This window comes from Sminthopsis crassicaudata, chromosome 4 (assembly GCF_048593235.1).
Source record: "Sminthopsis crassicaudata isolate SCR6 chromosome 4, ASM4859323v1, whole genome shotgun sequence".
Lineage (NCBI taxonomy): Eukaryota > Metazoa > Chordata > Mammalia > Dasyuromorphia > Dasyuridae > Sminthopsis > Sminthopsis crassicaudata.
In genome coordinates this window covers 449,241,625-449,268,660 of record NC_133620.1, presented here as the reverse complement: position 1 = coordinate 449,268,660, position 27,036 = coordinate 449,241,625, and the positions used below count along the sequence as shown (strand labels likewise).

At 34.8% G+C, this 27,036-nt stretch overlaps 2 protein-coding genes across 2 annotated transcripts in view; one reads left to right on the top strand and one right to left on the bottom strand.

Moving 5' to 3' along the window:
- The window catches only part of SUZ12 (SUZ12 polycomb repressive complex 2 subunit), a 34,071-nt gene extending 29,650 nt beyond the window's left edge, over window positions 1–4,421 (top strand). The window contains exons 14-16 of the mRNA XM_074263632.1: window positions 1,328–1,526; window positions 2,187–2,266; window positions 3,733–4,421. Of these exons, the coding sequence (XP_074119733.1) occupies window positions 1,328–1,526; window positions 2,187–2,266; window positions 3,733–4,078 (625 nt within the window). The 3' untranslated portion in view covers window positions 4,079–4,421. The remainder of the gene's footprint in view (window positions 1–1,327; window positions 1,527–2,186; window positions 2,267–3,732) is intronic.
- Window positions 4,422–12,125: 7,704 nt separating this feature from the next.
- Window positions 12,126–27,036, bottom strand: part of CRLF3 (cytokine receptor like factor 3) — a 35,073-nt gene continuing 20,162 nt past the window's right edge. The window contains exons 5-8 of the mRNA XM_074263630.1: window positions 26,653–26,875; window positions 25,877–26,009; window positions 14,416–14,528; window positions 12,126–13,656 (exon numbers count right to left, since the gene is read on the bottom strand). Coding sequence (XP_074119731.1) covers window positions 13,400–13,656; window positions 14,416–14,528; window positions 25,877–26,009; window positions 26,653–26,875 — 726 coding nt within the window. The 3' untranslated portion in view covers window positions 12,126–13,399. The remainder of the gene's footprint in view (window positions 13,657–14,415; window positions 14,529–25,876; window positions 26,010–26,652; window positions 26,876–27,036) is intronic.

Sequence of the window (27,036 nt, the reverse complement as noted above, 5' to 3'; positions counted from 1 at the left end):
TTAAAAGATCAAACAGCAAATGCTTGACATCTTATTTCTAATTGGTCTTGTTGGAGGAAATAGAAGATTGCTAGAAGAAAGTAGCATTTTTATGTTTTGCTATTTGCATATGATTTTTGGTGAGACAATTGTGGTTAAATGACTTGCTAAGGTTATACAGCTAGTAAGTATTAAGTATCTGAGGCCTAGATTTGAACTCTGATATTCCTGACTTCAGGGCTGTACTCTATCCACTGTAACATCTAGCTGCCTCCAAATTTGCAAATGTTAAAAAACAAATAGTTATGTTTGCTTTGCAAATTTCATGACCTGTAATTCCATAATTTTATCATTTCTTTTTCTCCTTAATTAACATCAGAAAATTCTTTGCTAAAAATAAATGTGAAAATTTAAATGAAGGCTAAATACATTGGATGGGTTGAGGTCTGTGAGGTACTATGTTAATAATAGCTAAGTTTTAGGAACTGGCGGCCTTCTTTGTGACCCTCCCCTCCATGACAACTACACAGATTTCTCACCTTTTTAAAGTTGTCTTTTTTTTGAACCTCAGACCATAATTATTCAATGAATGGTTATTTTCTAGAACTCTACCTTGGTTAAAATTTGTCTCTCCTACTACTACTACACATCTATGTGAGTTGTCTTGGGAAGATTGCAAAATTTCTTATTGTGACAGTGGAAAGGAAATGCAAAGAATTCAGCCTAGTGGATTAAGAAACAGATAGTTATGTTAATCATCTCTGCCATTATCATCTAATTTTTGTGAAATTGTTCAAATAATTTCACTTCTTTTTACTTGTAATTTCATCCTTAAAAATAAGCATGTTGAACTAAATCACCTTCAAGGTCCCTCTTATTTCTGAAATCCTGTTTCAATGCAATTGTTTTTGTTTTTGAATCCTAACTGGAGTTGGACAGTAGTATGAGACTCACACTAGTCTGTATGCCAAGCTCAAAATGAAGGGAAATTAAACATGCTTTCAGCTGCACTCTATTGTAAAAATTTTCCTCCTAAGGCTTTTTGTGGTTGATTGTAGCTTTAGGTACCAGAACATTAAGATTTTTAATTTCTCTTCCACCTAGTTCATCTTAGCTTTGCCATTCTCTGTCATTGCTATTTCTAGAATCATTTCTCTGTGGAATTATCTCGAATGCCTTTGATCTAAATGCTGTAGAATATAGATGAAAAAGATTTTTTGATAATGCATGAGGTGCACATAATTGGCTCATTAGTGGTTATTTTTGCATTCAGTTTTGTTATGTATTCCTATTGTGCTAATAGCCATCTGAGATCATTCTTACTTGGTTTTTATGCTTATTTCAACAGACCAAAACGTACAAAAGCAAGTATGTCTGAATTTCTTGAATCTGAAGATGGAGAAGTAGAACAGCAACGAACATACAGCAGTGGACACAATCGACTCTATTTCCACAGTGACACTTGTTTACCACTCCGACCTCAAGAAATGGAAGTAGATAGTGAAGATGAAAAGGATCCTGAATGGCTAAGAGAAAAAACAATTACTGTAATTTTCAGTTTTAATATTATCCCTTAAAAATTTGGCATTGACATTTATTTTTCTTTGGGGGTTCATAAAAAACTAGCCCATGTCATTGTAGTTTGGGTAATTGCAGGATTGAATAATTAATGATTTGTTCCACACAAATTGGACAGGAGGGGTCCTGATCCATCTACCATTTTTCCCACTTACCACCTTAGGGCAAAAAAGTAGTTATTTTAACTTTGAAAAATTGGATTGTGTTCAAGCGCTATTAAGCCACTCTGTGTTTAAGCTTTTAAAGGTTAAAGCTGCACTAAGACTTTAGAATACATTGTATCTATTGTTGATATAAGTAGGTTTTAATAGTGTAATTCATTTGGTGCTGTTTTCTCTTTTATATCTTAAATTGGTAAACCTGAAGGTAGTATTAAGTAGATTTTGATTAGATGGATAACTATAATTTTAAAAGAATTAGTGTCTTTCTGTGCAAACTTAAATTGTATAATACTTGGGGGGGTGCCTTTTGACTTCTTTGATACTTAATAGTGTATTTACAGATATATTTGTTATTTATGTTAGTATTATTAATATAGTTCATTGTGTCTGAATTGTGTTAGTACAAATGACTTCATCCCTCCCCCTTGGTATTTTATCTTTGATTTAATTTTTCACATTTACTTTTAGCAAATTGAAGAATTTTCTGACGTTAATGAAGGAGAAAAAGAAGTGATGAAATTATGGAATCTACATGTCATGAAGCATGGGTGGGTTGTTTTGAAATAATTTACATACATTAATTCTTAAATCCATTTGCTAGTATTCTGATGAATATGTTACAAATGTAGTTACACTTGATTTTTAAAAATTTCTGTAAGGCCTTAACTCACATTTCCTAGGGTTCCTGGAGGTAGAAAGAGCTAACATCTCAAATCTTGCTTCAAACACTTATTGGCTGTGTGACCCTGATCAAGTCACTTTATCTGTTTCTGTTGGCTCAGATGTGAAGTGGGAAGGGGGGCATGGGTAACAGCACTTACCTCACAGAATTTTTGTGAGGAACAAAGATAATATGTCTAAAGTGCTTGGCATATAGAAGGCGCTTAAATTCTGTAGTTAATAAGTTTAATATGGCAAAAGTATTTCATGTATCAGGGGGTAGCAACAAAGTAGCTTAGAAGCTTTCTTGGGCTTCCCCAAAGCGCTCTCTCTTTTCTAACATGAACCTCATGTATTCCTATTTTTCTTGCATGAAATATTGAGAGAGCCTCCTAATTGTTGGGTTTGCCACAAATCCTACAGCCTTTCTTCCATCTTGCACACAGTTTCCAAAAATTGTTTTTCCCAAGGCGTAGGTTTGATCATATGATTTCCTTCCTCAGTAAATTTCAGTAGCTTCTTGTTACCTCTAAGACCAAATATTTTAAAAGTCTGACATAAAGATGCTTCACAACTTATAGGTAATCTTTGCCTCCCTTCCAGCCTTCTTGCCCTTCCTCACAAATAATGCCCTGTCTTTCTTACCTTTTCATGGACTCATTCCCCCCTTTTCCTTTCTGCCCCAACATGGAAGCAATGCCTAATCTCTGCTCCTTGGCACCCCTTGTTACTTAGAAGGTCAGCTAGTTCAAAGACCAGATACTTCATAACATTCAGCTTTTCCTGCTATCTCAACTGTAGCACCTTCCCCTCTGAAATTATCTGTTTTACAGATGTACAAGTCTCCCCTATTATTTGTCTCTGACTGGCACACCCATGGCCAATCTGAATTAGACTGGTCTATTCCAAGCTCCCAGACTTCTCCCATACACAACCCTTGCCTTTAACAGTACATCCTTCAGTACCAAACCATCCAGAAGCAGAAATTCTGCTTTTTACTTAGCCCAGAGCATGTGGTAGAATAAAAATGTTGGGGAAGCAGTGTGCTAATGATAGCCAAGGTCATGAGGACCAGCAAAAAGTAGGGTGATAAGATTTTCATGTGGGGATTAGGGAAATGATGCAGACAGAAGGAAAACAGAATGATTATGCCTTGTTTGTGGCCATAATTATATGCTGGGGTGATAGTTCTCAGACTAATAGCATTTCTATAAATATTTAACTCTAAGTATTCTAAGAGGCAAAAAAAGACCATTTAAACTCAAAGTTGTTTCAGTGTATTCTCTTAAAAGTTTTCAAAAAGTGGACAAATGGCACTGATAACTAACCTTGCTAATTGGATTCTGTTATACAGGTTTATTGCTGACAATCAAATGAATCATGCCTGTATGCTGTTTGTAGAGAATTATGGACAGAAAATCATTAAGAAGAATCTCTGTCGAAACTTCATGCTTCACCTGGTCAGCATGCATGACTTTAACCTCATTAGCATAATGTCAATAGACAAAGCAGTCACAAAGCTCCGGGAAATGCAGCAGAAAATAGACAAAGGAGAAGCTGCTCTCCCAGCAAGTGAAGAAGGGACTGAAGAGCAAAATGGGACCTCCAACGGATATAGTGACCTTCACCCAAAGGAGAGGATTTCAGAAACCGATATGGTCTCAGGGGTTTCAAAACAGAGTAAGAAACAAAAACTCTGAAAAGTAATGTTAATCCCGTGTGATGGACAAACACTGAGCAACATTCTGGGGAATACACTCTCTAGGAAGAGCTTCTCTTCTCTTTTATTTTGTAAATCATAGGTTCCAACCAGGCACTGTTAGATGAAGTAAATGATTTCAACAAAGACATTGTATCAGGGTTCACTTGGCTTCGTTATGCAAGTAATAACGTGTATATCAGTTGTAGTGATGTCATTGCAATATTCTCCAGTTTGAGCATGAAGAGCAATACTTCATAAAAAGCTTTTTTGTAACTTGAGCGATTAATTAATGTCTTATGAAATCTATTGAATTGATATAAAAAACTTACATATATATAAATTATAAGTTTTTTGCATTTGTGACTTGTTTTCCTACTTTGTAATTGTGAGACATTGGGAATGGGAATTGGAATATAATTCATTTGTTAAGCAATTTAGACATCAATTTTTGGCAGAATTATGCACATTACTATTTTCAGTCTGACCTTGATCCTTGCTTCTTGAAATCATTTATTAATTTTGAATGAAGAGTCAACAAATTTGGACATAGTTGTACATCAAACAAATTCAGTTATATTTTTCAAAAAGATAAGCTAGCACTTCGAAGACTTGTGCCTGTTTGAGAAGATCTTGGACTTTTCACCTTTGATAACATGAGGTAATAACCAGGCTGAGTTGTTTGGTTTTGTTTCTGGCAATGTGTTTTTATGTGGATAACTTTGATGCATTGCTCACCCAGTGTATTCTTTTAAACTTGAATGTTTTGCTAAATTTTTTTTCTTTTGAAATTAGGTAACTACACTTTGAAAATTCAGGCGTCCCATCTTATTTGTATTGTATCATAGCATACTGAGTGAAGAATTTACAGATTCTAATTTGAAAGAAGGGAGGAACTCCCTTTGAGGTTAGACAGAGAAGTTGTTCCACATGTGAGTGTGCTACTCCAGCAGGTCCCTCACTCCATACAAGCTCAGTTGAGCATTTCACTCTTTAGTTGCACACATTTACAGTTGAATTTTCTCTAGTAGGAAGTTGTTTCACTACTGGCACAATGTCAGCACCAATGAGTTTTTATTCCAACTCCAGGCACTGTGGTTGAGAGACATCACCTCAATTTTTTATTATCCTTAAGATATTGCATTTTCATATTCTTTATTTATAAAGGAACAATGCTGCTGTAAATACAGGTATTTTTAATTTTTTATTTCATTCCTCCACCATCAGATGCAGTTCCCTATTTTGTTTAGTAAAGGGAGATAAAAAGCTTTCTAATGGTGTCTTCAGAAATTTATAAAATGTAAATACTGATTTGATTGGTCTTTAAGATGTGTTTAACTGTGAGACTATTTAACTAATGGTGTGGATGTGATTTGTCATCCAGTATTAAGTTCTTAGTCACTGATTTTTGTGTAAAAATAGGAAAGAGGGAAACTGCAGCTTTCATTACAGATTTCTTGAGTTGTCAGCTCTCCAGTGATGAGTTTTCTCGTAACTCAAAGTATGCCTCCGGATAGTGGATCTCAAGCATTTCTCTCTGGCTTTAATTTGCTAAAGCTGTGCACATATGTAAAAAAAAAAAAAAAAAAAAAAAAAAAAAAAGATTATTTTAGGGGAGATGTAGGTCTAGAATTATTGCTTATGTCATTTCTTAAGCAGTTATGCTCTTAATGCTTAAAAGAAGGCTAGCATTGTTTGCACAAAAGTTGGTGATCCCCCCAAAAATAGTAATGAAATTACTTCTGTTGAGTAAACTTTTTATGTCATCTTATAATAAAAGCTGAAAAAATCCCTTTGTTTCTATTTATAAAAAGATGCCTTTTCTATATGTACCCTTGATAAGAGATTTTGAGGAAATCATGTAAGCTGGTCAGCATTTGAATGGTACAGTAGATGTGTTTAAAAAATGGGAAAAAAAGTTCAGTTGTTGAAATGGACCTTTGTTTTTACATTAAATGTTTATTTGAAATCAATTGATTTTGTACATAAAGTTCAGTAATATAAAAGCTGCATTTCTCTTCTTTTTTCTATATGGACTAAATCTTAAGAAACTGCTATTTAAAAAAAACAGTACACAAGTTCACAATCACAATTTATTCCCTTTTTATAGAGCACTATTAATGTTACTGTTTGTTTAAGCAGATCATTTCTCTGTTAACCTTAATATATAACTTCCTGAAAAGGAGGAAAAGTTTTATACCTAAGAACCAAGGAGATTAATTTAAGGATTTTATATTTCTCAAATTGTTCTGTAAGCCACATAATATTAACCATGTTAAAATGGGGATTAACTGACTTTTAGGTACAAATTGGCTAACTCACTTTAATAACCACAATTAAAAACTTATGCTTTGTGTCTTTCTTTAGAGACAAACTGGGTTAAGTGATTTAGCCTGGATTACATAGCTAGTGTTTTCTAAGGCCAGTTTTAGTGACTCCAGAGCTGGTAGTGTATCAATCTACTGCTCTCTTAATCTGCCCTCCATGCATTCCTTTAAAAGTATGTTAAGTGAACTTTTCTGAAGCTGTTCCCCTAAGAAAAGCTGCTTTGGAAGTTCTAAGAACTATTTTCTTGCTTTTTGCGCTATGGGGCTGGGAGGTAACTGAAAAAAGGAAGCAATTAATTCTCTCAAGTTTATAGGGACAGTATCTTTTGAGTTCTGAATTTATTTAAAGAAGTGATGATCATGTACCTTCTTACCTCTTGAGAAGATCAAGGGGAAAATCATAATTTTCAGTTAAGGAGTTGGAAAAGGTCAGGTTGTTAAGGAGTTGGAAAACAGGAAATGAGTGAAGTCTGTGCACTGTATATGTTTAAGTTCCCTGAAATCTAGAGGAAAGACTAAAGAAAATCTTGATCCCTGACTTAAATTACCAATTTTTGTTGTCAGAACACTCTTCACTTTCTATAAACATTTAGACCCTTTTTAAAAGCTAAAGAAAACTCATAACCTGCCACTTTGATCAGTGAGTAATCTTATCAGTGTAGTGTTCATGGGTTTCAACTTTAGCCATATTAAATTCCAGAAACTACTGGTAAATATACTTCCAAACTATTATAGTCCAGTACCATTTATTTTTATGAACCTCGACTACAGATTTGAAAAAAGGACTTTGAGAGAAAGTGTTGATCTTGGCATAAGACATTGGAATCCTACCTGAAATTCATTAGCTAAGTGAACCTGAGCAGGTCAGAACCGAAGGCTCCTCAAATGAAATATGGGAATATCTGCTTTACACTGCCTACTTCACAGGATGAGAAAAATTGTAAGGAAAATACTTGCAAACTTATAACATCCTTTGATAAGTGTGATTTATTCCCACAGGAAGAAACAAGAGAGATTAAGGATTTACATGAGTTTCAATAAGTGATGTAGCTTGTGAATAAAATTTTTCTTAATAAATTTTATCTTAAATTTTAACATTTTAATAATTCCATCTAGGATATATGTTTGCTTATTGTTTTTTTTTTTTTTTTTTTTCCCCCTTCCCCTGAGGCTGGGGTTAAGTGACTTGCCCAGGGTCACACAGCTAAGAAGTGTTAAGTGTCTGAGATCAGATTTGAACTCGGGTCCTCCTGAATTCAAGGCTGGTGCTCTATCCACTGCTCCACCAGCTGCCCCTGCTTGTTAATTTTAATGTAAAAATTTGAAAGATTGAGTTCTAAAAGATCATTTTGACATTTAGGACTTCATCAAAGAGAGGAATTGCCCTTTGGAATTACCCTGGCCCTGTTCCATTTGTCCTTTTTTGGGTATTTTCCTGTCAATTTAAAATGGTATCTGATTTAACAAAAAACAAACAAAAAAAAAAAACCTGAAATGAAACATTTAGACTTTTGAGTGCTCTCATAGTGATAATTGTTTTCTTTTAAACAGATTTCCACATTTGTCAATTTGTCATGTTGCACAAGAAAAATCGGACCAAAATTGAGGGGGAGGGGGAGAAACAAAACATGGAAATGCTTACCATCTATTTTCAGGTTCCATAGTTCTCTTTCTGGATGTGATAGGCATTTTCCATCCCAAATCTATTGGAATTGCTTTGAATCATCTTGTTGGGAAGAGCCAAGTCCATCACAGTTGATGACATAATTTTGTGGTTGTGTACAATGTTCTCTTGGTTCTGCCCATATCTTTTATAACAATAATGTTCCATCATATTCGCATACCATAACTTATTCAGCCACATTCCAACTGATGGGCATCCACTCAGTTTCCAGTTTCTTGCCACTACAAACAGGGCTGCCACAAACATTTTTAAACATGTGGGTCCTTTTCCCTCTTTTATGATCTCTTTGGGATATAGACCCAGTATTGAGACTGCTATAGTACAGCGGTATTTTGGGTGTAATTCCAATTGCTCTCCAGAATGGTTGGGTCATTTCCCACCACCACCACCAAATAATGCATGGTGTCCCAGTTTTCCCAAGTTCCCTTCAGCATTTATCATTTTTTCCTGTCATAGCCAATGTGAGAAAGTGTGAGATGGTCCCTCAAAATTGTCTTAATTTGTATCTTAAATCAATAGTGATTTAAAGTACTTTTTCATGACTTCGAAATAGTTTCCATTTCTTCATTTGAAAATAGCTCATGTTCTTTGACCATTGATCAATTAGGGTGTGACTTGTATTATAAATATGAGTCAATTCTCTTATTTTAGAAATGAAGCCTTTATCAGAAACACTGGTTATAAAAAATTTTCCCAATTTTCTGCTTCCCTTCTAATCTTAGCTACTTTGGCTTGCCTTGTGCAAAACCTATTTAATTTAATCAAAATTATCCCTTTTGCATTTCATAATGTTCCCTAGTTTTGGGGGAGATTTTTTTAATTATAAAAACTATTGCTAACTTTTCAAAGTCTGTGGGGTTGTTTTTAAAAATCCACCATCTATATTTGTAGAACATCCTAAACTGGTAATTATGCTCCTTGCCCACACTTCTTATTTTTGCAAATTTCCAATTTCTACATCCTTCATGAAAAAATTAGTTGTGACCAATATTTCTTGCTAAATAATTTATGCACTAATTTGGCACCATTTATTTTTTTTTCCTTGGGCTGATAGGTGGCGCAGTGAATAAGTGCCTGGACTTGGAGTCAAAAAGATTCTGTTGGTTGTGTTCAAATGTGGTCTCACATACTTAAAATAGCTAGAGAAAGAAATTTCAAACTACTCCAGTCTCTTTGCCAAGAAAACCCCAAATGGGTCATGGAGAGTTGAACATGGCTGTTTAATGACTAATTCAATGCACATTTATTAAACGCCTTTATATATGTAAAATTTGTGATACAAAGATGAAATGAAAAATAGGATCTGCTTTTAGGAATTTTCTATTAAAAAGGAGTAGGATCATAACATTTGCATAAATACAAAACAGCATTTCAGGAAGGGGGGGTTTTAAACCTGGGGGTAGTGGACATGGTTCCTATTGGTGACATCTGAATTGAACCCTAAAATAACAGGTTATAAGAAACAGCTGGGCAGGTGATAAACTGAGATTATTTGGAAGTGGGAGAAGATTTGGCTGGTAAGTTGGCCAGTGTGGCTGGGATGTAAAGGGCAGTAACATGGAATAAACATGACAGTCACAGAAAAGAGATTGAAGGGATCAAGGAACTTGCAACAGAGAGGGTGTTTAAGGAGAGAGAATGGGGGAGAGTGTAAGAAACATGATCAAATTGGTAAATAATTGGATTTGTGGGGTGAACAAATGAGTTAATATTGACTCATCTCCATTAGGGTGTCTTCAGGAGGAGACTAGAGGATAGCCATTAGGAGAACTTGATTTCCATGACTTCAACATGCTAATAGACTAGATAGTAGAGATGACTAGAGGATAGGAATGGATGAATAAATGTGAGAATTGGATGGAATAGGTAAGGGCATAGTTAAGATTAGCACCTGTGCATAAAGGGAGAAAGAAAAGGTCCAAGACAAACCTGCAGGGTCAAAACATGAAAAATTCAAGGAAGGTTGGTAATAAGAACGGGGAAATTTTTAGAGTCACAGAGAGAATGGACGTATAGCAGGGGATGAGCGGAACTGTCAAAAGCTAATCAAGGAGGATTGAGAAGCTTCAACAAATTTATTAGTAACCCTAGAGGGATTTTGGACATAGATGGCTATTTGCTAGGAATTTGGTTATTAAAGTATTTAGGAGGGGCAGCTAGGTGGCACAGTGGATAGAGCACCAGCCTTGAATTCAGGAGGACCTGAGTTCAAATATGGTCTCAGACACTTAACACGTCCTAGCTATGTGACCCTGGGCAAGTCACTTAACCCCAGCCTCAGGGGGAAAAAAAAAAAAATATATATATATATATATATATATATAGGACAGTATAGATATAAGGGGATAAAAGAGGTGGTGAAATTCTGTAAGAGCTTTAGGATATGAGGAAAGGGATTATAGATGGGCCAGCTTCCACATAACAGGAAGGGATGCATTCAAGGGGGTAGAGCAGGGCAAACAAGGAGACAGCATCTTTAGCATTGACATGGGCAAAGAAAAAGGGAATAGGGATGGTTGAGAATTCTTGGGAAGAGCAGCAAATTTTGAACTAATGGCCTCTTATTTATTCAGTAAAGATGATGTTCTCTGCTGACAAAAAGGAAGAAACTTGAGAAAAGTTAATTTGGAACAATTGTAGGAAATGGGATAGTTGATCAGGGAGGGAAAAATGGATTGCCAGGCAGCAGTGAGAACACAGTAAACGCCTGAGAACAAAACTAATGAACCCATCCATACCAAGCAGCATTCATCTGGCAGTTTGGCAGCACATAGATCTTGGGCTCTTTCCTTGTCTAGGTCCTAAGGGGGGTTTTGTATGCCACCAATTTTGCCAATTCTGGAATTTAAAAAAACTATCTCCAAGATAGTGTTTACATTCTTAATATCTTCTGGGTATCCATAATCCTAAAATAATTGCAATTAGGATCTTTGTTCCAGGACCGTCACTTGATTCTGTTTCCCAATAGTTTGGATAATTTTTTAAAAAAATTTTATTCTGAATTTTGTACAATTCCCTTTTCTCCTGTTCATTGTTTATATATGAACTTATTAATGTTTCCTATTGTGTTCTCTATATTGGTTATTTTTTTCATTTTCCTCTCTCTTTTTAGTGTCTTAATTTGTATGATCACCCAGCATATGTTATTAATTATCCTTCCCAGCTTTGGAAGAAATATAAATACAGAAGAGGAACAGAAATACCAATTTCTGTTTTATTTGACTTAATCTCTTGCTTTTCTTACCATTGGCAGTTTTTGATCAGCATCCTTAATCATACACATTTGGGGACATCCATCAGGATCTGCCTGCTTGGTTTCTCGCTATTGTTTCTAATATTTGATTTGATTAAATTCTATAATGTTTTTAGTTGTATTGACACTTTCTTTTGCCCATTTAAAAAGTATTAGTTTGTCTTGTTCTAAGCTAATTTCTGCCCCCCCCCCCCCCCCCGTTGGTGAGGCATCTGAGAAACCCAATACTATGGATTTATCTCTAGGTTTTACCTTAACAGAGTTTAAAAATAAGCTTAGGGGTGAACTGTGTTGCCAGAATCACAAGTAGTTCACTATTAAGACCTTGCAGAATGTGTAAACTATACAGTTTTCTTTGGCATATTTGTTTATACTAAACTTCTTGAATAAGTTCAGATCAAGTTCAATAAGTTTAAATCGATTCATTAACAATATTGTTTAGGTAACACTGGTTCATAACTTGAGTAAAAATTAGTACTTGGATTGTTTTTTAGAGTTCAAGTCAGTCTGGGTTAAAAGTTCCGTTGTAGAAGCACAGTTTGCTTAAATATTAAGTCTACATTAAATGACTGAAGTAAAACAAGTAAATCTTGTTGAAAAATTAACTTTAGCATTTTCCTTCTATTAAGAATACTGAAGAACATCTGAACTTCTTCCCTCAGCCCCCACCAAAAAAAAAGCATAAATTTCATTTAAAGGATAGGTCTTGTCTTATGCTTTTGCTTAAAAAGATATAAGAACTAGGTTTACTAAATCTCCAAAAAAAGAAAAGAGAGATGCACAATGTGTTTTGTACTTTTATTTTATTCACGTTCCGCACTAATAGATAAGGCATTTAGATCTGCCATATCCTTTTAACTATATCACAAAATGAAAGATTGCTAATATATAAAAAAAATCAAAGGGACAACATCATGATTGTCAAGCAGGGACCTGAATCCCCAAATAAATTATTTTACAAAAATATCAAACTTGTTTTTTCAAACATGTTCCTACCGATAAAAAAATTCACATTAAAATTTTTTGTAAGTTGGTATAGCTAGTTAAGACCATTATTTTAACATAGTAGGGCCTTAAAATAAATATTTTACACAAATGTAAAGTTATCTCAAAAAAATCAAGTATTATTTTATGTTTGGTCGGTTCTTAAAAGACAAGCTGATAAACTGTACTAGAGATCATGTGCCATATATGTACATGCACACATGTATACCAATATATGTAATATGGCTAACACTGTATGTACTACTTCTGTAAGTAGTTTTACCCTGTGAACATCTGGTAGAATGTCAAACTTCACTGCAAAGTTTGTGCAAAAAAACTATACATATATATACTTTGGTTAGATTAGGTTTTTGCTTCAGGCACAAAAAAAAATACAGAAAGTCAAATGCTTTGAAGGCTTAAGTATTATTACTGAATGCAACAATTCAATACTGTTCTTAAAATCCCTGATTTTGTACAAGGCACACTGGTGAAGAAAGGCTAATCTAATGAAAGACAGAAAACAGGACCTTCATTTCTAGCTGGATCTTTTTTTCGGTTACAAATCTATATAGCAAGAGAAGGTAAACATTAGAATTGGAATGTGCTACATTTGCAATTCATATGAACCATAACAAATTGCATCTATTGCTGTTAATATACTACATACAACTGCATCATGCCTGAAAGCTTTTACTAAACTTTGGTTTTAAAATATGCAGATTTAATTGTAAGGGCATGTAAATGTAGTTCTTCCAATACAATAACCAAAGTTAATAAACAGTAAAAAGTCTCAGGCTATGTAAGAAACCCCCTTCCCACCCACCCTTACATCTGAGAAATCCATTTAAAATTTATCATAATGTATTTGCTTACCATATATTTGGAAATAAACTTGGTTGCATTATACTTTTGTCCAAAGAAATACATATGTTTTTAAATGAATCCTGTTAGAATCACATTCAATTTCTAAACTGCCTATTTGAGAGATGAATCTGGCTTTGTCACATGGTTAAATTTGGCTGAGGATATCTCTGCTAAAAACCTTCAACTTGATACTAATTAATCAAAAGGCTAAAACACTAATACTTTCCAACCAGGGTAAAAAAATGAACATCCAAAGTAAAGAGAAACATATGATTGATCAAGTAACCAGTCAAAAACCACTTCCCTATTATTAGAGCTAATCGTTACTCTCAGCTTGAAGTTCCCAGTATCATTATTATTAGTGGTAACCAGCGTCACTGCTTCCATGTCAAACGTCACAGTGGATCCAGAAGTAACTGCTGGCAACTGATTTGTCATCTCCTTCCCATTTACAAAAACGGCACCTGAAACAGAAAACAGCACTGAAATGTGTGCAATGAATGAAATGTGAGCAACAGCCTGGATCCCTAGAAACCACTCAAACCAGGATTTTTAGGATTAGCTAAATTTTTATTCTAGATAAGAATATAAGTGATTTTAACAAATTCTGTTGCTTAAACAGTTCAGAATTGTCAATCTTTCATAGATCATCACTAAATGATTCATTGCAAGTGCCATGAAAGATACAGCTGTGTCTGATGACAAAAATATTAACTATGCTAAAATTGATGGTCCAATGGGATCTTTGTGTTGTAGTTGAACAATGGACTGGGAATCAAGAAAGGTCCTTAAAGGAACTTGACCTAGAGGTCAAGAATTCTTACCCTTTTTTTGTGTAATGGATCTCATTGATATTCTGGTGAGGCATATGGACCCCACTCCCTCTTCTCAGAATGTTTTTAAATGCATAAAATGCATAGGATTATAAAAGAAAGGAATCATACTGAAACAGTCATTAAACAAACATGTTTTCACAGACCCTAATTAAAAAGCCTTGGTCCAGGTGCAATCCTCTTAGATTACTGATTGAAAAAAAAGGAAGGCCCCAGTTAAGTAGGTACTGTAAGCAGTACAGACCTGAACATAGATATTTAGTCTCAAATTTCCATTTTACTGCATTGATTCCCTGACCTGGTTAGTCTTTGATCAGCCATGAACCAGAACTGGGACATTAGATAAGCTGTCCCATTTTCCTCATCCTTAAAAACAAAGTTATTTCTTACCATTTGTACCAATACACACTGCTTGATCACGCTGCAGAGAGTCATAGCCATTCTGTTTTTCTACACAAACTCCAATACTATCTCGTCTATCTGGCTGGCCCACAGTTTCAACTCTGTATGAGAAGGGTAAAAATTAATTACCAAAAAACCCCTATAAATTAGTAACCTAATAGTCTCTTATTCTAAAATTTATAGAGCAATCCTGCTGGAATTTTTGCTTTTTGAATGTCACAAACTTCTACTTTGCAACTCAGGTAAAAAAAAACCTTACTACAACAATTTGAGTGGTAGTTATTATCACACCCAAAAGTGATATATCAGGTGAAGTAAAATGTGACTTCTGACCTCCCTCAATGGAGCAGATAAGACTGGTTCCCATGCTGTCACTCAGCTTTGTGAGTGACAGTTGGCCTAAATGTGAAGCAGCATTCCAGGCCCCCAGGGTCATTCCCCCTCATAATTCAGAGCTGAAAGGTTAACATGAAGCTGTAAGTTATCCTGAGGAGGATTTTGTTAGCATGTGGCACTTTTGCCACCTAAGGTTCTTTCTAAAGTAACAGACAATAAAAGGGAGGGAAGTATAATCTAAGAATCAAAAGTTTTGGGAATGGTTTTCTTCACCCAAGTCAATAATTTAATTAATTTTTTTGGGGGGGGGCACGTTTCTATTTCAATTATCTGAGGATAATAGAAGGAATCTAATTATTTTTAAGCAAAATCATAAAACTAAAAATAATGAAATGCCAAAAATACAAAAAATCCTCAAAATAGTGATAAATTCTTAGCAAAGAAGTCTTTTAGCCACAAGCACATAGGGAATCATCCGTACTTCTTAGTATGTTTATTTAAGAATTGTCTCTTTTTTAATGGAAACACAAGATGTCTACAAATAAACCTGAAAGTATCCTAATTTAAATGTTTCAGTAAGATAGCATTTTACTCCTTTTACCTTGCTTTATTTGAATTTACATTTGTATAAGTTTCTAAAAATCATAATTTTTTTTAAAAATACAAAGCTAATAATTCTAAAATGTGGAACTTCTGAAAATAAATCAACAGCATATTGTTTTGACCAGAAAACATTTTACAAAGATTCCATAACATAACAGGTAAGAACGTGGCCTACACTGCTCTAGATAAAGGTCACCTAAGGTTATTCTTATTACTATATTCCCTAAGAAGCATCTGACAATATGGTACTGACATCAGCCATTGTAAGTGACCAGTCTCATTGCCTTTCCATTGCACCTTATTTGACTTAGCAGAATTCTAAAACTATTAAAGCAATAATTAGTAACCATCTAAAAAAAGCATTTTACTGCATAAAAGTAAAGCTTCATTTCTTTAAAATAAATGTGCATCTGTACCTAAGTTCTGATTCACTTTTTTCTTGGGCAAGACTTTATTTGGAAGAAAAATATGCTTGAATGACAAGAGACAAGGAAAAATCTATTTTTGTTTTCCATTGCTTTTCAGCTAGATTTTATTTCACATAAAATACACCTAGGAATGAGTAAGTTACTTTATTGTCCGTGGCCAACTGGATAGGAAATCAAAAAAACCTGGTGGTGTCCAATGAATGGCTTGCCAAAAGAAGATTTTAAAGAGTATCAATTTAAATAAATGTATGAAGGATAGAGTGGAAAAGGGAAAGACTAAAGACACAAAGATGAGCAAGGGGAGTGACCAGTAAGCTGGAAGAGAGGCTTATCAATCATTCCAAAAATGGATGGCCTTCAAATTCCTGGTCGTAGCAACTAAGAATATTTTGCTGGTCCTGCTTGTTGTGGATTCCATCTCACTGTCATGGCTTTCCCTGGAGCCGTTTCATGCCTGGAAAACGTCTCCTGCTTCTTGGAAATCCTACCTGCTATTTGGCTCAGATCCAGGGTCTCCTAAAGAACTCTTTTTCTGACTCTTCAATTGCTAAATATTCTCCTTCCCCATTCCTCACCAAAATTACGTAATTCTTTTGCACCAATGCATATTTGTACATGTTGTTGCCCTCCAGGAGTTGTCTTTGCTCCCCAAAGGCAAGGACGTTTTTGTTTTGGTCACTTTATTTCTAGCAACTAATTTAGAACTTTGTACTCAATAGAAACTTAAATGAATATTTGGTGAATTGAATTTTAATCTCTAGCAATATCCACAAAAATTGGTAAAAAAAAAAATAAATAAATATATATATATATAGTCAAAATTATGGACTCTTGATGTAAATAAACATGGGGAAGAGAGGATAAAAGAAATAGGACTATCACTTGGAATGGACAGAATGATGATGATATATGGTAGTAAGGAGGGAGAGCTACTCAACCAGTCTCATTTCTGTTTTCTCAGGAAAGGAGAATGAATAATCTTTGGACTGCAAAGGACAGTGGGAAAGTGATTTACTGGTAGCTGAAATCTAAAATAGCGAGTAAGCAAACAAGAGGGCAGCTAACTGTCTTTGAGTTCAAGTTCCTTCATCTGGCCAAACTCTGTTCCACATTTAACATATATTTTAACAGGTATAACATATATTGGATTGCTTCTCATCTAGGGGAGGGGTGGGGGAATAGGGAGAAATCTGAAACACAAGGTTATACAAGGGTCAATGTTGAAAAATTATCCGTGCATATGTTTTGAAAATAAAAATAAAAAAATAAAAAAGCTTTAAAAATAAAAAAACAAAATAAAAAACCAACCCCAAACCAAACCAGTGTCAAAATAGGTCAGTTAAAACAAACAAACAAAAACTCTATATCCCACAGTATTCAAAGAAGTGGCAGATATGATTGCTAGCCTAGTCAATGTTCTTTCAAAGACTGTGGAGAACTGAAGAGGTATTACAAGACTGAAAAAGAACTAACATCACCCCAAATTTAACAAACAGGAAGAGTGAGAAGAACAAACTTTCGGCTATAAACTTGATTCTTTCTTGGCAAAATTCTGAAACTATTAAATTAATAGTGAACCTCTAGACAAAAAGCCAACACAACTTCCCTGAGAACAGATCTAACCATCCTGACTTTACTTTTTTTTTTTTTTTTGACAAGATCACTAAACCAGTATATTAGGAGAATGTCAAAACAAAATAAGTTTTAGCAAAGCATTTAATAATCTCTCATTCTATGGCTTAAAAGAGAATATTAGTTAAGTGGGTTTGAACTGCTTGAATGGAGAAAACCAAAACATAGTCATTAATTTTTTGATACCAATTTGGAAAGGACATTTCCAGAAAATTATCCCCAAGCACTTAATTTAAAAAAGAGAGTAAGGAAGATGATGATGATCATGTCATATGAGAAACACTTAAAGGAACTAAAGGGGAATGTGGAGGGGAGCAATAGGTGTATTCAAATGTCTTACGTGCAAAATCTTGAAAGGTGTATTAAAATAAATTTATTCTGGTAGGCCCAAGAAAGCAAAACTAGGAGCAATGTGTAGAAGTAGCAGAAGCAAATTTAGGTTGATGGAAGGAGAAACTTGGTATCACACTAAAGTGAAAAGAACTACTTTAAGAGATATCATGTTTCCCTCCCTATGAAGTCTTCATGTAAAAGCTAGTTACCCATGTATAATATAGACATCAGCTATAGCACAAGACATTAGGTGTAACATAAAAGGGATGTTCAGGTTTTTGATTCGACTATGTGAACTCTATAGAGTTTCTTCCAATGCACTACAGGAGTCTATAAAGTTAATGCCGTCTTCATCCCCATCTAAACTCCTCCACAAATTTCAATAAACCCACTAGTCTTCAAACCAATTGGGGACACTTTAGGGAAAACATTTATAGTCCCATCAAGAAGCACATCAAAACTCAAAATTAGAACCATGCTGCATTTAATGTTGTTAGGCTTTCTAATCCTTTGGGGAACCACACTGATAAGAAAGTCAGGAGTTTAAAATGTTGTAAAGGAAAAAAAAAACAAACCTGTAGACTTCAAGTTCTGAATCAATAATCTTTTTATTCTGAAAATTATTAGACAACTAAGCCTCTAAGAGCTTTAACTATACCTGCCATAGTGTGGCAATTCTGAATAGATTTATTTACTGCTTTAAGTTTCATGGATATATTTACAAGTAAATAATTACAAGGAATGAATATCCAGTTGCAGCAAGGGGCTTAATTTACAATATCTTAAGATTGTCACTAAGTAGTTTGTCAAAATTAATTCTGACCTACAAAATTTAGAACTAGGAGAGACCTTATAGATTATAGATTTTAACTTTCTCACTTCATAGAGAAAAGCAACTGGAAATTGAGTGAATGCCCATCAGTTGGTGAAGGGCTGAATAAGTAATGATATATGAATGCAAATGGAATATTAATATTCTATAAGAAATAATGAGCAGGCTGATTTCAGAAAAGCCTACCAAAACTTACATGAACTGATTCCAATAGACATGGGATCTATTGTGCTATTAAAAAAAAACTAGAGGAGGTAGTGTCAAAAAATTATGGCAAGATCTATATGAACTAATGCAAAGTGAAGTAAGAAAAACTGATTGATCATTGTATATAGTAACAGCAAAGTTATGAGGATCAAAAGTGAAAGATGACTTTGATCAATTCAGTGATCCAAGACAATTCCAAAGGATTTATGATAAGAGAATGCTGTCTACTTCAAGAGAGACAATTGATGATCTCTGAGTGCAGATTGATATGGCTCTTAATATGGCTAATATGGAGATGTGTTTTGCATATGATTTAATGTTATTTTAGGAAGGAATGGAGAGAGAATCTGGAATTCAAAATTTATAAAGAAAATTTTTTAAATTGGAAATTAAATTCCCTATCAATTGAGGAATGGCTGAAAAAGTTGTGGTATATGAATGCAATGGAATAGCATTGTGTTATAAGAAATGGTGAATAGGAGGATTTCAGAAAAATCTGAAAAGGCTTACATGAATTGATACTGAGTAAAGTGAAAAGAAGCCAGAGAACATTGTATACAGTACAACATTGTATGAATGAACATTGCAATGATCTAAGACAATTCAAAAAGACTCATGATGAAAAATGCTAACCACATTCAGAGAAAGAACTATGGAGTCTAAATGTAGATCAAAACATATTATTCCCACTTTTTTTCCTTTCTTATGGTTCTTCCCTTTTGATTTGATCCTTTTTTCACAACATGTCTAGTGTAGAAATCGAGAAAGAGCTATTAATCTGTCAATCCTTTCCATGTCCGGGCCAGGTGAGGTTTCCCTATATGTATAATCTATATCAGATTGTCTATTGTCTTAGGGAGGGGAGAAGAAAGGACAAAAAATAGAACTCAATATCTTATAAAAATGGATGCTGAAAACTATTTTTACATCTATTTGGAAAAAATAAAATACTACTAAAAGTGTGTATGTCACACCTGTCAGATTGGCTAAGATAACAGGAACAAATAGTGATGAATGTTGGAGGGGATGTGGGAAAACTGGGACACTAATACATTGCTGGTGGAGCTATGAAAGAATCCAGCCATTCTGGAGAGCAATTTGTAATTATGCCCCAAAAGTTATCAAAGTGTGCATACCCTTTGATCCAGCAGTGCTGCTTTTGGGCTTATATCCCAAAGAAATACTAAAGAAGGGAAAGGGACCTGTATGTGCCAAAATGTTTGTGGCAGCTCTTTTTGTTGTGGCTAGAAACTGGAAGATGAAAGGATGTCCATCAATTGGAGAATGGTTGGGTAAACTATGGTATATGAAGGTTATGGAATATTATTCCTCTGTAAGAAATGACCAGCAGGAGGAATACAGAGAGGCTTGGAGAGACTTACATCAACTGATGCTGAGTGAAATGAACAGAACCAGAAGATCGCTGTACACTTCAACAACAATACTGTATGAGGATGTATTCTGATGGGAGTGGAAATCTTCAACATAAAGAATATCCAACTCACTTCCAGTTGATCAATGATGGACAGAGGTAGCTACACCCAGAGAAGAAACACTGGGAAGTGAATGTAAATTGTTAGCACTACTGTCTATCTACCCAGGTTACTTATACCTTCGAAATCTAATACTTAATGTGCAATAAGAAAATGGTATTTACACACATGTATTGTATCTAGGTTATATTGTAACACATGTAAAATGTATGGGATTGCCTGTCATCTAGAGGAGGGAGTGGAGGGAGGGAGGGGATAATTTGGAAAAATGAATACAAGGGATAATATCATTTAAAAAAATTACTCATCCATATATACTGTGAAAAAAAATTATAAATTAAAAAAAAAAGAAATTTGAAAGGCAATTTTATCTAAAAAAAATAAAAAAATAAAAGTGTGTATGTGAGAACACTTTAAAATAAATAATGGATTAAAAAAAACAATAAAATTCTTTGTCTAACTTCATTTGTAACCACAAATAAGAAAAAAAAAACGTGAATTACATTGCATTTCTATAGGGGAATTCATGTCAAAATACAAAAACCTAAGCTGAATTCTTCCAATAAAGTATATTCTGTATCAAAATATGAAAGCAGTGCCAAGATTTTAAAGACTTTACTGTTAAGATTAAATTGACTGATTAATCTTAAGGACTTGAATGGACTTGCCAGTTTTCCTTTATGAAATGTCTTCAAAGGCTGAAAGGCTCTTGAGGAGATTGCAGAGGAGGAGTGGAGGTAGAATGAGATGGCTGCTCCCTCCCTAGGGTTCTGAGTCTCTGGACTGGCTGCCCCCTTCTATTACCCTCTCTTCCTCAGAATCTTATTTGGATTTCCCTATGATTCTCATAATCTACACAGATTACTAAGGCTACATTAGCATCCCCAGAGATCATTCCAATTTTAATATCTTCCAGACTCACACTTAATGTGAATGTGGCTAGAACTTCACTCATCTGCTAGCAACCTAATTTCCCTACTTCTGTTGCTAGCACCATTATTCTCCTGGTCAACTAAACTCAAAACCCTGCAATAAGCTTTAGACTCAATTCTGCCAGTTCTGTCTCCTCACACTTCTTTCCTGTCCCTTTCGCTCCTCTTTCTTTCCAGCCCCATCACTTTACTCCAGGCTGCGTTAGATCTTTTCTAGCCTCCTGTCTCAGGCTTATAACTGGCCTTCCTGATTCTGCAGTCTCTTCTGGTTGCCATTCACCCTCTACTCTATTGCTACCAAGCTCTTGCTAATGTGCAGAGTTGATTAATTAAGTTACTCATCTACTTAAAAAACCTTTGGTAGCAACTTGTCCACTTTAGGATAAAACATAAATTCCTTATTATTCTCTTTGGCCTTGGTCTCCTAATAAGGAATGTAGTAGAATGTCTTAGGCAATTTTTAAAATAATTTTTCTCCACTGGAATTATGAGTATCATATATAATCAACCATCTTTTAATCTACCTTTCTAAAATTCAGTAGATTAAATCAATCTTTCAATTAAAAAAAATTCTTTATTCCAGCATTCAGGGCCCATCACCATCAGAGGGCACCCTTTCTTCACATCCCAATTTTACATGCTTCCTTTTAATACATTCTATATTTCAGTCAAACTAAGCTGCTAGTCATTTCCTAACCTCCTCTATGTATTTGCACAGCTGACTCTCAGGGCTAAAATATATTTCCTTTGTAATTCTGCATACAAAACTCCTTCTTCCTGTCAAGGCCCAAGTCATGCCCCCACAAAACTTTGCTTGGTTTTTCCAAGTCAGATCCCTTTATTCCCCAACCTCTCTCCCCTTGCTTCATTCTAATTGCACTGCAATGTTCAGGCCTTACCATCTTCTCATGAGAGAAAAGTAAAGTAACCTTTACTTCTAAAAATCTTTTAGTAAAGGGATATAAAATAAGGATCATAGTAGCACTCGACTAAGAGGTTGTGGTAAGAACTAAGTAGGTAACACATGGAAAGTTTTTGCCAGCTTTACAATGAGCTCTATGTTAGCTCTTCTCATTGTTGAATTAGGACAGTCAGTAAAGAGTACTAGAGGCTCCTCTTGATCATGCACCTACCACCGTCATTAACTGTGACCAACAAAGACCAATCATCGCAGCTCGAAGAATCTATCCCCTCGTGTGTAAAAACTCGGCTAACGCACTTTCCTCCACCACATGTTCTATTTATTCACCTCTGTCTCATTTCTCCAGGCCTTACTTTGTTAACAAAGGAATGACTACTGCCATTTTGCAGAACTCATTTTCCCATAGAGTAAATGAAAGCACTACACCAAATTCATCTGTTCGATCCAAAACACATCCCGTCCTAATAAGGTCTAGTTTGGGACCTCTTAAAATAAAATGTGAGCATCAGCTCTTAGATAACACATTCAAGAATAATGGGATACATTTTGTCACAGATGTAACTAGAAGCAGAACGAATAGAGAAAGTAAAAAAATGCATTCCAGAACACAGAATGAGAAAGGGCTTCAGTACTCTTGAAAATATTAAATTACTAAATAAAATACGAGCAAATGAACTGCTGAACACAAAATCGTCACGTGGAAATGTCAAAGCAAAGGAATTGAGGTCAAGAACCAGATTATTGTCATGGAGGCTTTTAAAGAGACCTAAATTGTGTTAAGACAGAGACAGGTTTGGGGGCTGAAGACCTGCCATGAATAGGAAGTGGGGAAAGAGAAAGGATAAGAAAGCTGGATTCAGAACAAGAGGCCTCAAGTTCAAATTCCAACTCTGCCACTTACCACCTGTGTGAACTTGGGAAAGACACTTAAATGTTGTGGCTCTCCACCTTCTCAATTACAAACTGAGATGACTGAATCTTAACTCTAAACTATGAGCAGCAAGCACCAGGCATTAGAAAGTGCCAGCCACACAAGCTCCAGCTCTTCCCAGCAGATCCAGTCCTGTGGACAGTCACCATGTCCTAGGAGAGTTTCTTACAAATTTGAATGATATTTTCAATAAGGTTTGTCATTGTTTCAAGACACGAAAAACATACACTGCAATTAACAATTCTTTTGGGAACTCAAATATTTCCAACTGGTTTCTGGTTGTGGTGGGTTTTTTTGTTTGTTTGTTTGTTTTGGTAAGACATTTGGAGTTAAGTGACTTGCCCAGAATCGCATAACTAGTCAATGTTAAATGTCTGAGGATTTGAACTCAGGTCCTCCTGATTCCAGGGGTAGTATAGTGCTTTATCCACTGCACCATCTAACTATCCCTAGTTTTTATTTTTAATGTTTTAAGTACCTCTTTCCTTAGACATGCCTTTTAATTAAGTTCAGATTCAGATTTATTGATTTATTTATTTATTATGGCTTAATCAATAAACAATCATTGTTTATTTTCTGCAATGATTATACTTTCCCTTTAAGATACGAGTAGTTTTTCTTTTGGCAATTCCAGCTCAAACTGACAAAGCAGAGATGAGACTCTTATTATTTGTCTGAGTAAATAATAAAAGAGCTTTTCTCCCCCACAGTCAATATAGATCTTATACTACTGATATTCACTTTTATTTGAGTGTATCTTTTCTTCTCAAGTTTTCAATTTCTCTCTTAATCTTGTACTGAAAGTTCAAGCAAGCCTGGCTTAGAAATACAGTCAGCTGAAGCTCCTGAGAACATCTTTTGAATAGTGCTTAATTTTCTTTTACACTACAAAAATAATTTATTTTGACATCTGATTGAACTGACTTTGATAGTGGCAACTCCCCTGATATAAGACTCTCTTCATATAGCAACACTGAGGGTTTCTTTCTTCTTATTTAGAATAGAAGCAATATGTTTTTTAATAGGAAGTTGAAAGACTAATTTGTTCTGGAAAGAACCAGTATTGTGAGGTCGAGTAGAAACAGTAACATGTCACTCTCCCACTTTTTGCAATCTCAATGAAGTCATATTAGCTGAGAACTTACTTTACGAGTAGGTAAAGGCTTCTTACTCATCATAGAACTTTCATTCTGAATTTCTGATGGTTTTTGTTTTGTTTTACAAGGTAATTGGGCATTAAATAGTGATTTGCCCAAAGTCACACAGCACATGTCAAGTATTTGAGGATGGATTTGAACTTGAGTCCTGTCCAGGGTCACTGTGCCACTTATATCTGGGCCAAATTAGCATCTTGCTTCAACTTTTCTGCAACCACATGTTCCTTATTATATATCTTAAGGCAAAAGGCCCAGCTAAGTGACACACAATTCAATGTTTATTTAATGACACTTATCACACTCTTAACCACATTAACATGCATCACTATCTATGGCTGAAGAACCTCAAAGAACATCACTTTTTTCCTACTGGTGGTGTAGTTTTTTTCACTTAGCATTTTCTTTGTCATTCACTTAAGGCTGTTAAGTTTCAGGGCCACTGTCCCTTTTTGGAGTAGATCTCCAGATATCTCCTGTTACTATTAAGCCTGGGCCAGAACTGACTTGTGAGCAGCTGCGAAGTCACATGCAACACAGCTGGAATCGGGGTGAGGACAGGAAGAGCAGGTCCCTTCTGTGACAAGTCTGTATTGGGAAACCACTGACAAAAATCAAAGTCTCAGGTTCCTTAAATAATAAATAAATAAATAATGAATATATGTAAGATGGGTGAGTATACTGACATTTTCAAAAAACTCTTTTGACTATTCAGTGATTAACTATAATCTGATCCAAGCTCCATGTTTCAATTACTTTCGCTGTTGGGGGCTTTTTACTGTTAATAGCAAACACCAGTATGTGATTGGGGGAGGGGCATTAACAAAACAGGACATTTTGATACTTGTTAAATAACTCAACAAAATTTGGCTAGAGAAGAAGTTGGTGGTTTCAAAAAAAAAAAATCTTCAAATACCACCACCCTATCTTGTATCACAAGGAACAGAAAGTTGTGTTCATAGAAGATAGAGGGTACATGATGTAGCTAATATGGGGCCATATTAGAAAATAAAACCTTAGGACCTGAAATTTACAGCAAGATTTGCCTTATGAACTGAAATATGGTTAAGAAAAAAACAACCCCCAAACCAAAAATATAGAAATGAAAATCAGGTAAATCTTTCCTTCTTTGAATAAAATTTGATTTTTAAGAAGACTAATTTTCAAATATGACCTTGGGATTCAGAAATGAGGTGACATGAAAATAAACAAACTAAAATATAGGAAAGCAGAAGGGATTCAGAATATAAAATGGATAGCTGATGGAGAGACTTGTTAACTGGATTTTGAGGGAAGATTACAACTAGAGACAGAAAATTTACATTACTAGTCTTTTTCAGAAGAACATACCCACATATACTTATATACAAAACTTGAAACAAAACTTTATAATTCTATTACTATAGTTCCTATTTATTATTGATAAATAAGTATTATTCTTCATCAATTACTATTATTAGCACTAATACTGATTTCATGACCAACCAGCTAGTTTTCTATTTTGCATCCTAAAGAAAATGCCCAAGAAATCTAGAACCAATGAACTTTCTCTAAATTTGTACAGTTCCATTTCAGAAGTAAAGGAGGCTATTTTCAAAGAAAATATATTTATTAAGTGAACCACACATATTGCAGCATCTACTTGCCTGAATGTTAATGTCTGCCCACAGAAATAGGTTGGAGCACTGGAATAGAGAACACCTGTTGCCTGGGAATCATTCCTTAGTGCTATATTTCTTCGACTGCTCAGGCTATATCCCTCAAAGCCAGCTGTCCATTCTTTTTGGAAGCAAAAATATGAAAAATTAAAAGAATCACACACTTACTGTAAACATCTGAGATAAAGTTAAGAACAGACAAGAATCATTATTTTAGAAGATCATACATGATCAATATATATGATGTATACACAATATACATAAAATTTTGATTGTTATTCCTAGGAGTCTGTCCCTATCTAGTTGTGAGGTGCCAATGTTTAAAATAAAGTCATGATGCTCAATTTCTTTGTCTAATTGTCTAATTCTCCCCAACACAAATATCATCAAATTTATTCCAGGTCAACTTTCACAACCCTATCTAGTCCTACCTGTCTAGACTGATCTCTGGTCATAAAAATCACATGAGATAACACATGTAAAGTACTTTGCAAACTTCAAAGTGCTTAAAGTATAAATACTAGCTATAATTATTGTTGTTATTATTATATAACAAGGCATTAAGATTGCTAAGAATCTTTCATAATGGTCACAAAGTGCTGGAAATAGTTGTGATAGAATTCTAGAATTGCATTCACTCCCATGCTCTAACCTCTAAGTCAAGATCCATCCCAAGTAATTGTCCCTGATGAATTAAAAATATGAAATGTAATGTTTTGATATATAGCTAGCACTACAGAAAAGTGACAAAAACAGTGGCATACCATGAGGCACCAGTGTAGAATGGCCCATCTGTGGAACACTCCAGGGACTCCATTCCTGCCGACCATCCCCTCGAGCACATACTCTGAACTGATAATCAACATTGGGATCTATGTGTAATACTATAAACTCAGTTTCAGAACCAACGTACACATCTTCAAAATGATTTGATGTACTCTTACGAAACTGGAGTCTGTAATCTTGTGCCGTAAAGTCATCATCAACCTGAAGAGAAAGGCTTACCATGAGCCAAAGAACCAAAAGATAATTTCCTTCAATATCACCACCCAGAACTAGCATTCTCTTTCCTCTCCTCATGACAACAAATAGCAAATCCTGAATCAAGATCAGCTATATTCAAGAAGGCTATATAAAACACACCACAG